The sequence below is a fragment of the Falco peregrinus genome, chromosome 5 (genome assembly GCF_023634155.1).
Source record: "Falco peregrinus isolate bFalPer1 chromosome 5, bFalPer1.pri, whole genome shotgun sequence".
NCBI classification, from domain to species: domain Eukaryota; kingdom Metazoa; phylum Chordata; class Aves; order Falconiformes; family Falconidae; genus Falco; species Falco peregrinus.
In genome coordinates this window covers 37,964,541-37,976,818 of record NC_073725.1, presented here as the reverse complement: position 1 = coordinate 37,976,818, position 12,278 = coordinate 37,964,541, and the positions used below count along the sequence as shown (strand labels likewise).

Genomic DNA, 12,278 nt, shown 5'->3' with positions numbered 1-12,278 from the left:
CACTGCTGACTTGTCTGAATTAAAACCGTGTGCAAAGCACTGGATGGGTCTGCTCGACAGTTTCATTAAGTTACTGATAAATTAACTTTAAGGAATAGAAACTAACTCTTCTGGTTTCTGTCACGGAGAGAGGCTGGCAACAATGGAAATGGCTGAGAGCTCCAAGACTGGCAAGTCTGTATTTATTATCTGTGTAATGGAATATGCTCCTCTGTTCAGTGTTAACGTTTAAAAAATAAACCATGTCTGACAGGTACTAAGTACTCACAAAGTCTGGGTTTTCTGGTATGAAACTACCACCAATCCAGTGGTAGTTTTATACCAGAACTCCAAAGTCATGGGTCAAGAGGCAGGGTGTCTAAAATAGAACAGTTTTAATTAATTCCTCTATCAAAGTAGTCTTTCTCCAAAACATGCAGAAACACAACTGTTCCACGCAAAGCTTCTTGCCAAGTCTGCAGCCATTTAACTTTGTAACAGAAGTCCTTTCTTTCTGCTTGAAATGCGAACACCACAGCAATCTTGAGCTACAGAGTCATTACCAATAGCTCCGTGATAAACACATTTCAGACGACAAGCACTGGAATCCATGGTTAAATTATGCAACACAGGAAGTATTAAAAAATAACATCTAGATACTCACTGCTGTGTTTGCATCAGTGGCATACTGGTATTATCGTAGCTGTCTGTGTGAAGGGGTGGTACAATCTCACCAGTAACCGGGTGAAACACAGGAAGCGTTGAAAGAGGCCACGCTATCTCTCTGTTTTTAGACATGTCACGAAGCTCTTTGGTTGATTTCTGTATAGCACTGTGGTGGACCAACTGGATGCTATGTCAAAAGAAAATAAAGTAGTAAGTATATATTCTAAGTGCTCTATTAAAATGGACAGACTTTTACAATTATTGTTTTTCTTAAAGATACAAGGGCTTTGATGCGTGCTACAGATTCTACAGTGCAGCAATTAGAAGCAAACCTTTACATAATTAATTTAATAAATACTGAATTTATTTCATTTTTAAGGCAGTAATTATTCCATTTTGCTGTCTGCATATGTATTTTTCATAGGATCCAAGACTGTGCAATTTACGGCTAATGTTCAATTTATTCGCTACAGTTAAAATAAAAGTTATGGTTAACTCCTGATTCTTGTGGTAGATTCATCAAAACTCACAGATAAATTTTAACGCTCTGTAGTACAGGCACTGGATACCTTCCAGGATATTTGTTCTCCTGTCCACTGCCTTTAAGATAGAGGCTGGGAAGTCCAATAACCAGGAGAATAAATTGCATATTTACATATTTATTCTAACAGCACTATTTTATTTGGAATTGACAGTTGTTAATTTCAAACCCTTTTTATTCTGGTCTTCTATCCTTGCCAAGACTGATTTAAAAGCAGCTTTCACATTTATGAATTAAACCATGTATTAGAGAGAATGAAAGAAGATTATGACACACATGTATGAAGCATGACAAGCTACTGAGAATGAAAATTAAATGGTAAAAGAAAAATAACAGGAAAGAAGACACTTACTCTGGTGTTTGCATGTTTCTCTTTTCCCTAAAAACAAAACAAAATTTATGAATTAAATAATAGCATTGATAGTTGGAACATTAAATCTATCTGATGATGAAAATAGTACATGATGTAGAAATGCTGACAAGGTTATTGCTAAACGCAACTTGGCAGCATTTGCAACTGGGTTTATGATGAGGCCTTGATGAACGCACGTATAGAGATGTGATACGGATGACTGACACACACACAGAGACACACACACAGGGAAATGAAAATGCAAGTTAAAGAACAAGCTTCTGGCTAAAATAAATTCCGTGACAAAATGAAATTGTAGTTTGCGTAAGAAATGGCAAAAGTTACGTTACTTGCTGCTTTCCTTTTATGTGTTTTTCTTTTATAATATGTCTAAATTCAGTTCACCTCCTCAACCAGATTTATTTTATAAAAGTTAGCATTTTAGAAGTTACTTAACATTGTCCTGAACCAATGATCCTTTATTAGTATTTTATTTGTTTGGGGCATTTGGGAGAGTTGCGCACATGTGGAGATTTTGTGGAGTTTTGTGTGTGTGCTGAGATTTTAACCCTTTCAGCTAGAATGACTAAAGGCCCTAAATCCATTCTCTTGGATATTACTGTATGTGCTTGGATGAGGAATAGTTCAAAATTTCAAGCAGATATCCTTTAGGCTGTTTTTAATGTTTTTTAATGAACTGAATGGAATCCTTCTAACAAATAGTCTTCTATGCATTATAGTCTTAGAAAAATCTATCATTACTTATTAGTGTGTTAAAGTACTCACACTCCTTCCCGTCGGCAGCACATGATATAGGCAAGTATTAGAAAAAGCACCAGTGCTATTGCCGAGGGCACTGCCAGTGTAATTAGGAAATCCGAGTAATAATCTCTGCTTTTCAGTGTATCAGAAGGTGGCTTGTATTCTCCACCATCAGGTAATATCCCCTCTCCACGAATCACTTCCTGAAAGGTGGAAACTTGTTTTGTATTGTCAACCTGATACCCAGAAAAAAAAAAAAAGAAAAAAGAAAAAAAGACAATTATACAACAAAGTAACAGAATGTAAAAACAGGCAGTATTTAACCAACCATAACATATAAAAGAATCTATATTGCACATTTTACAAATTCTATACAATTTCATCCAATCACTTTTTTTTCTAAACAATAAACCTTACATTTTGTTGAATGTGTTAAGTAATATTATTACTTTATTTTGTGCCTACCACAGATACTATATTTTTTACAAATTAATTTTAGGGATATCTCACACAAATAGTATTTGAGTTAAAAAAAAATAAATCAATAAATGTTTTTTACTGCAAACTAGTTATTCAATACTTATTTCTTTTTGACAAATGAATCAATTTCTTACTAGTCTTCCTAAATAGCAATACTGCCCTCTCTTGTATAAAGGTGGTAAAGATGAAGAGTGGAGTACCTACAATTTTCTCCCTCCTCCTTCCTACTGAGCTTCACATCCAGTGCTCGAAAAAGACCTGCCGAGGGCTGAGCAGCTCTGCTGCCTCCCTCCTCACCCGATGCAGGAAGCACCCTGACATGAGATACGCATTTAACTGATCAGAGCCAGAGTGCCCAAGTTTTTCTACCTCCCAATTCAACTAACCTCCAGAAGGCTGCATTCCTGGTCACAAGTAAGTTGTTTTTTTTTTTATGTCTCTGTCTAATGTTTCTAAAAACACAACCGGTTTTTTTTGCTACTGTTTGACTGCCTTTCCCGCATGACTTTTCAATTTTCCACCTCCATTTTCTTGTTATCTTCAGTCAGCTATTACTGTTAAGATTTAGTTTTAACGTAAGTTTTAAAACTCTCTTCAAATCATTAATGAAAATAAATTCTATTTGCCTGCACGCTTGACTTTTTGCCTGTTCATTGAAAAATCTTGCAACTGATGGTGTTTCCTTTATAATTTACACTTTAAGTAAAATGCTGTACTAAAACTTAAGCAATGAACGAACAGGTTTTCATGGAATGCTAGAAATAATGTTGTGCTGAGCTTCAAATGCATACACATATATATATACAAAATAAGTGCAAGACAGTTTGACACAAATTAATTTATGTATTCTCCACTCATTAATTCTGCAGTTTCTTCTATGTTAGGTATACCAAGTTCCACCTGGCTGCTTAGCCGAATCCCAAATCCTAAGTAATGCACAGAAAATACTTCTGCACTTCTGTGACTGACAGAAGCCCATACATGGCGTGCGAACGGGCTGTCAAAAAGCAAGCGTTAAGAGGAAGCATGTATTATGCTGCCCCTCTTTGCAGAATTTGGGACCCACAAATTTAAATGCTAACCGCCAACGTCACCTCATCAAAAGCGGGAGGAAGAGGATTTTGATGGTTGTATTTTCACTTGCTGCTCTATGCTGTGGTTACGGGAAATGAGGCTCAAGTCCCTCCCACAACCCGTGGACCTTGAGGGACCCCCTCCCCTTTGCTTGCCTGGTCTTGTGAAAAGCAGACTGTGGTTAGATACGGGGAGGCTTGGCTCCCTTCTCCCTTTGATGCACCAGGTTACAACACGCAGCTGCAGTGCCGCTGGCAACAGCAAACACCCCTAAGACTGTTTAAATTCAGTTATTGCGGCACGTTGCCAGAACAAGCGCCGAGTTCAAGAAGGTTGCACCATAGGCTGCTGCAGGGTGATGCTTCTCTTGAAAGCCTGTTCCTGTTACACACCCCAGGGTGATCTCTGCTTTTCTCATAGCAGCACAACAATGCTGCTTCATGACTTTTTTAATGAGTTTATGAGCCACTGTTACTATTGGATGTTTTTTCTGAAGAAGTACTCCTAACCAGCCACGCTTCATTCTGCATGGGTACTGTTGATAGTTCTTGCGTTAGTGTACTATTCCTCTGCCACTACTTTTGAAATTCACCGTTTTCTAAGGCTGTTTCTCCAATTTCTCAAGAAGACCTTTCTGAACTGTATCCTGTCTTTCAATGCACCTGCAGATCCTTTCAGTTTCACAGGGACCACAAATTCAGTGTAATAAGCATGCTCCATCACCATGCTTATTAGTGAAGAACGGAAAGGAATTATTGATTCTGCTATGATTATGGCTATCCAACCAGCTCTCCACTAGGTCCTAGCTTCATCTGGGCCATGTTTCTGAGCTTGCTTATGAGCTATCAAAAAACCTTACCAAAAAGAAATGACATCTGCTGCTGCACCTGTTCTTTCTTGTAGAAGGAAATCAAAGACTTGACATAGTTTGTTCTTGATAAAGGCTGACTGCATTCTATTATTTTTCAGCTGCTGGTAAGCACATGCATCTTTTGGAACTTCTCAACAGAAACCCAAAAAACAGTAAGTAATCTGGATATTCTTTTAAAACAAGTATTTTCCAGCTTTCTAACGGCTTTCCTAGTGTATAGAAAGAAAGGGTTGGAAGTTAACTAATCAAATTTGTGTATGAATACCTTTTCTCATACTCAATACATTTTTTACATTGTACAAAAGCCTTTCACGTATCCCTTGCAGTTTCTTCTTGGATTGTCTGAACCAGCTCAATAACCATCTAAGTTCATTTTATGTATGTTCACCATCTTTGTTCAAACTTACCTACAATGTTCTCTTACAATACTTTATAATTTCTTGATTTTCCTTACCAGAGCTAAACAAAAATAATTTTAAAAAGCCTCTTTGGGAATTATACTCCTTCCATGGCAAATAGCCTAGTGTTCACGCATCATTTTTCTTGTGTTTGACTGAGAAGAATGTTCCCATTTATTTTGATTCATAGTCAACACTTCTCTCTTTCTATTTTGTTTTTTAGTTTTATAAGCCCTAGAGTTCTCTGGCCATTTATATAAATCACTGCTAATGAAAATGAATATGGTGGTTTCACTGATGCTCAACTCTAATATAATTTAGCCTACATAGCAAAATCCTTATGAGTGTCTATTAGACGGAAAACAGTATTAATCAGTCATAGTAAAGTGGAATTTGGCAGAGTTGTCTGGCCAGGCTGGCAAAAGTCTTACCTCAATCACGTCTGGCATAAAATATTGCACTTCTGTAAACATTTTTTATGCAATAACAAAAAAAACCAAAAACCAACAACTCACCAGAGAGATTTTACACCAGTCAATATGGAACTGAGTACGAAATTTTTTATCACATGTTATTACAGGCTCCATCTCTTGACTGCATCTCAGCTGATTTTGTGGGTTTTCCACTTCTCGTAAGCATGAAGAGAATGGAACATCTGCCCCAACCATAACATACACACTGCAGAAAGAGGTGAGTGACAGACTGTCAGGATACCTCTCACAAATCCCCAAAGGATGATGAACCACTCTTCCAAACATTATTATTGTTCACAGTAACATTCATCTGACTTTAAAGACTAAAACTACTTTTAAAAATTATACTTTAAGCATATGAATAACAGATTGAAATCAAAAGGATTTTTCTAGCTACTTATTTACAACCTATTCTGTTCTGCTGCATAATGTAAATGTTTACTTACCATCAGAGTTGTCAATTTCTATGAAGTCCTAGAGCTCCAAGTGTAGATTCCTCATGTAAGTAAATCAGTACTACTTTTGAAAATTGCATTAAAATAGTGTAATTTTGCCTTAAGGAAAACCTCAGTCTTGCTCAGCATAGTACTTTCAGAGTTTGTTCTCATTTTTTCATAAAAAAAGTCATGGAAGGCTAGTTATTTCTATACCTAATACTAATATGAACATGCCAGAGCACTCAGCTTCTCCTAAAATATTGCATACTGCAGCTACACACTGCCAACAAAATTGGCAGAATACTGAAAGCTGAATGTAAACTTAATACTTCATTTAGCATTACAGTACATAAAATAAAAGCTACTGTGCTACTTGTATTATTCATTTTTGTATTTGAACATGAAGAATGCTCCTGGAAAATACAGTCTGCTGTACTACGTGATGATGTATCAGTGGATCCTGAAACAGAAATTAGGTCCTGGTTGCCATTTCATATATTAGGCATTATCAAACTAAATGTTTGAAATATAGCAATTTGTATTAAGTGTCTCTGCTACTACTCTGTATGCTACTGAAGTTGCTTTCCTTCTTTAGATGTGCTCAGAAACTCCAGATGCACAAAAGGGCTCTGAAACAGTATTTTCTGCACACATTTCAGATTTTGAACCCTCAGCCCTTTCTTAGATATTATTTAATCCTAAAATGTCTAAAAATAACTACGCATCTTTATTTTTGCCAGGAAAAAACACTACCACAACCATATTTTGAAGGCTGAATCCTTTTTAGTTTCTAAGTGAAGTATCATTTTGGAATAGAATTTATGGTTATGAATCACAACTGGAAATAGCCCATTCCTGCAGTTTACACTCAGTAACATAATTTCCCCACATCCCTCAGCTTATCACTTTCACATGAAAGTCCACAGTGCTCCTGAAGTACGTAACTACATTTCTCTAAGTAAGAGCACAGCTATGAATGATGCTGCTACTGGCTAAACGCTCTTAGAAATCTAAGTGCCTTTGTAACCTATGCCCTATTGCACCTTGTTTCAAAATTTTCAGTTCTGATAATTGGTAACTATTAAATACTTGAAAAGCATGCCAAATAACTGCTCAGAAGTAAAACTGGAATTACAAAATAAGCATATTTACTACCAACTGTTTTCTAATTAATGGAATTTATTAGTATTCCTTGGATTGTAAAATCAATACATAGGAACTGTCGCCTGTTGAAATGGTAACTAACATGATAAACCCATGGTTTAACGGGGGCTCAGAACATCATCAGTAAACTTTTCATATCTAATTCCAAAATTCCAAAACATAAAACAGTAATTGTAAACTTTCTACAAAACCTGAAAAAATATTAAGCTTTTCAGTAAGGGGGGAAAAAAAAAAAAAAAAAAGATTAAAGCAAAAACATTAGACTGACACATGTACTTACCCCTCTTTCATGTCATTAATAGGAAGTGGAACTCTCCCTCCCCTGTCAAGGGCTGAAGTAATATTTATAGCATTCAAGCGTTCTGGTTGCCATACATTTTTCACTGCTCCGAGAAAGTCACCAAGAACTTCACTTGCTAACATTTCTTCTACATTCATATTCCTTATGAAGAACTCCGCTTGATATGGTAAAGGAAAATCTAGTTGTGATGGAAAAGCAAGAGTTTTGCCTTAAACAAAGGCTTCATAAGGAAGAATTTGAAGTAATGATTAACGTAATACAACTTCCAAGATTGACACACCTTTCCAAAAATCTTATATTTGAACTAGCTCATTTTGAACCTAATGAGATTATGTTTAATTAAATAGTTAGTACCATTACCTACTACTTAAGCTGAAAACCACTAGCTATTTATGGAACAACTGGGAGTTGAAAGAGTAGTCTAGAGGAAAAGTCTCAGCTGGTAAATCTTCATTAAAGAGAGAAAATGACATTCATTCTAATTTGGGGGTCAAAACTGATCTGCAGCAACAATGCATTCCAACGTGCAGCACTCCAGACTAAATATGTACATATAATGAAAAGAACTAATTTTAAGGACACAAATGTCCATCTATATGTCATCATCTGTTGTTTTCTGAATCTGCCTATACAATTGTCCTTTGCATAAAGAACATACAGAACTAAGAAAACTAAACAATGTGCAGAAAGACAGTAAAATCCTTCATGTAAGGCCCATTTGAAAAGATGAGAAAAAATAAATTAATCAAAAAAAGGCAAACAGACTTTTTTTATGAATGAAGGATAACAGTCCTACCTGACAGCAATAATCTGGAGAAAAATAACAAACTGAATCACATCAGGGAATATTCTTTTACTTCCCCCCTTTGTGCCCCTGCATTTGGCTTGAACACCAGACAACTATTTTACAGTATTTTATACCCTAAAAGAACAGGAGCCCATAAGATGGTTCTACTTACTCAGTTCAAAGCACAGCAAGCTATTTTCTGTACATACCTTCTGCTGACATTATATTAATGATCAAATTATGTCTCGCTGTCTCAAAAGTACGCCTGTTATATGCAGTAATCTAGAGTGAAAAAGATTGCAAAACCACAATGCAAATACGAAAATCAGGTAAATGAAACACCAATGAAAATTAAATAGATAATTTAGAAATACTTATCACCTTTTAAACGCTCCTTATTTTGAAATGTATGAACATTCATTCACTAATGTAAAATTTGAAAGGCAAGGTCAATGTATTTGATGCAGTACTACCTTCAGTCAGGATACTGGAATTTTCTTGACCAGTCTGTAGCCAAATACAATTATCCAAGGGATGTATGTGAAAATAATATATTTTGGTCCAGATAAAAGTATTCGGCCAGACACGTGTATTCTTTCTTTTCTGCTATCTTTGACCTAAGAACAACCATAACCAAAGATGGTTTCTCCATTTCCCCATCCACCACCCAGCTCCCTTCCACCAATACTGTAACAATCTACATTCATTGATGGCTCCTAGGGAACTACATTAGATGGAGATATTTGAAGGAAAGAGTGTCGGGATCTCAGCAGTTCTAGCCTTTGGGACTGGGGTTTAGCTTTAGCTCTGGTACCAGTGAAGTCATACTCCAGGAATGGGTTCACAGGCATTACTTCAACACAAATTTAAAAAAAAAAAATCCTGGAATCTCTAATTGTACGGGAACTGAAAACTATTAGGTAGATGCAACATTAATGACACATATTTGGAAACTTACGCTTTCATGGTCAGATTACGTAAGGATACCAATCATATAGTTTAAAGGTACAGGATGCCTGAAACGCTCACAAGTGGTTACTCCTCAGAGGTGCCTGTACTCCAAAGCTGTACTATGATTAAGTGCTTGTTCATAAGAAATACAGAATGAGGCTGGATATCAGTCTAATTATGTATTATTTTCTCTACTTCATTTTTTCCCCTGAAAAGTGGTTAAGTTTTTCATGAAACAAACTGAAGAAAAATAATTTCCTAATTTTAGACTTTAGCTCGTTGATTTCAGGAACAAGGAGAGCCTCCTCTGAGTGGCAACAGTGACAGAACTACGTTGCTTCTCAGCAAACAGAGTTTCACAGCATTGTGACATTGGTTATTAAACAAACAAAAGTAACATGTTGCATTTCTTTTCATTTAAATGAAAAGGAAAAATGCTCTGGAATGTCTTCTTCAGGTTCCTTGAAGTGTAGAGGGAAAAGCTTACCTGGCACAATTACATCTTACATAATGTAACAATTTTGTTATAAAATTAATAGAAAATAAATTCCTGAGATTTTTCCAATCCTCAATTCTGTTAATTTTTCAATGGGCTGTTTCAACAGTAGTTTAAACATTAGTACCTAGAAAACCTAACTCTCTGTTTGTACCAACTCTTTGCAGGAGTATAACAGTACCCACTTTGAGTCTGCACCCCAGCAGTGAGAGCTGCCAGTGTGGACCACGCACCTGTACCAAGTAATAGTGACACTGGCGAGGATTGCCTCTGTACTGAACTTTCATTCAAACACAAACTACTTTTGCACAGCTTTCAAAGGAGCTTGAGCTTAAGAATGTTACCCGCTCTACTGCAGTGCTATGCGTAATGTTAAGCTCTTCTACTCATGAGGTCTCTTCTAACTAATTGACCTACCCATGACATCACCTCAGGAATTATGACACAATAAAAGTTATATTCAGGCCAGGAATATGCAACCACTCCTCTCAGATGGCACTAGGAAGTGGATCAAGTGCAAACTGCCCTCCTCACATACTAGAGAATTAATTCAAACACCACATCTGAGAACGGGTCTGCAAGGAATTAATTGGTATGCTAGGCAAGACTTAGTTCAAATATAGGCTTGGGGTCATGCTTAGAATGGAGATCTTGATATAGATGCTAGAATCTAAAAGCACATGCTATTTAAAAAAGGGCCACTTTAAATAATGGCTTCCTCTACAGAAAGCTAAGCGGAGTCTGCCAGTACTTCTGCACATGATTGATTTCACAGATGTGATTAGTCCTGCTGAAATCAAAACTGAATCATGTATATACAATTAAGCACGGGTGAAATTATCTACAGTATAACTTAACATTTAGCAACGTCACTCTTAAGGAAGAAAAATGATATCAAATGCAATTCAGGAAAAAAAACCCAAACTCATCAAAAATTTAAGACAAAAGTACTGCTGAAGCAGCAAAACGGCTGGAGCAAGTTAATGAGCAGATTTCTCCTTAACACAGTGAATGACACTGTGTCTGATTCAGTCTGCTGTTTATAATATACATGGCAGAGAATATAGTCCTTTTCCCCTTTCAATTGCTGCTTAATAAATAATTAGTTCTTTTAAACACTGGGGTAGTTAATTGTAAAAAAAAAAAAAGGTACTGGGGTTTGTCATTGTTACACTTAGAATAAAATTAAATACATATGAGTGCTAATTAAAATAAAATCTATCAATAAATGTGAACAATGAATCAGGAAATATCTGATTAAAGGTAATTAAAAATAATAAAAAACTCCAAACAAAACAAACCAAAACCTGTTTATTCACAGACTAGTCTATTTTCCAATGGAGAAAAGTCTGGTCTGTATTTAGGGTTGAATGTTACAAGTTCAGAATTCAGTTATTCTTCAAGTACAGTTGTTTGCAAAGGTTTTTTTGTCTGTACTCTGAATAAAACTTTAATATAGTCATGATTTACTGAAATGAAATGCCTCTTAGACGAACAGCAAGAATCAAGAGATACCGCAACTGGGCACATTAAGGTTAACTGGCTATTGCTATTTACTAGTTATACCTGAAAAGTAAATAATGAAATGTCATACAACTTGGCTTTCTCACAAAAGAGGACATAATGGTACCTCAGAGAAAATGTTAATATTACACGTCCCTGTCCTTGACTTACAATCTTTTTAAATTATTGTAGTTTCTTTTCAAAGCTAAGAAGCACTACTTGTTTACAATTCTGAACCTTACACTCTAAAACAAAATACGTCTTTTTGAACTTTTGGAAGAAAATACCTCAATGATGGTTGGTTTGCCCACATTTTCTACGGTTGGTGAGCCATACAACACTCCATCACTGTATGGTGTCCTTTGAATATAGCGCAGCCATCCAGGTCTGTCAGGGTAACCCATTAAATTGGTATTAAACGTTATAGGATCATTACTTATTTCACCTAGATAAGAAAAACTGTATTAGAACATTTGCAAGAAAATACTACATGCTTTGATTTTGATGTTTCCACTACGAAGTCTTATTATGACTTCCAATTATGTTTTCTAAACTTTTCCAAAAAGACAAAAAATAATTGCTAACCTTTACTGTATCAGACATATGCGAACTCTTACTTAGCACTTGCAAGTATTAACCATATCTGAAAAGTGTAAACAGCTACAGAGATTGATGTGCTGGTACTTACTAGCATCCTGGCTAACTGAGTGCTCGTGCCCATTAACTAGTAAGTTTGATTTTTAGAGCGGAGTTCCACCTAGGACTGAAGCATCTAACCTCCTTACTAACAAAAGCACAAAAGTCTCAGTCCTTCAATACCAAAAAAAAACTTTCTTCATGTTTTTAACGATGGCTCCAGAGACCCAATGCACCTGGGAGGGCTTGCCGGATCCAGTGGCTGCGTAATCATCAATGCCTGAAAGCTTCTGTTAGCATCAGAGTATATATACAGGTCTTCAGTACCAACAGCCTGGCAGTAGTTTTTCTTTAGAGAACAAATTAACTCAAAAAAGGACCAGACGTTCCTGCAAAATGGATCCACT

At 36.2% G+C, this 12,278-nt stretch overlaps 1 protein-coding gene across 8 annotated transcripts in view; it reads right to left on the bottom strand.

Moving 5' to 3' along the window:
* Positions 1-12,278, bottom strand: part of SGCE (sarcoglycan epsilon) — a 33,729-nt gene that overhangs the window by 6,262 nt on the left and 15,189 nt on the right. For all 8 annotated transcript variants that reach the window (XM_055807035.1, XM_055807037.1, XM_055807039.1 and 5 more), the window contains 7 exons: positions 11,523-11,680; positions 8,495-8,567; positions 7,478-7,676; positions 5,639-5,801; positions 2,325-2,536; positions 1,539-1,565; positions 644-832 (listed from right to left, as the gene is read on the bottom strand). In XM_055807035.1, coding sequence (XP_055663010.1) covers positions 644-832; positions 1,539-1,565; positions 2,325-2,536; positions 5,639-5,801; positions 7,478-7,676; positions 8,495-8,567; positions 11,523-11,680 — 1,021 coding nt within the window. The remainder of the gene's footprint in view (positions 1-643; positions 833-1,538; positions 1,566-2,324; positions 2,537-5,638; positions 5,802-7,477; positions 7,677-8,494; positions 8,568-11,522; positions 11,681-12,278) is intronic.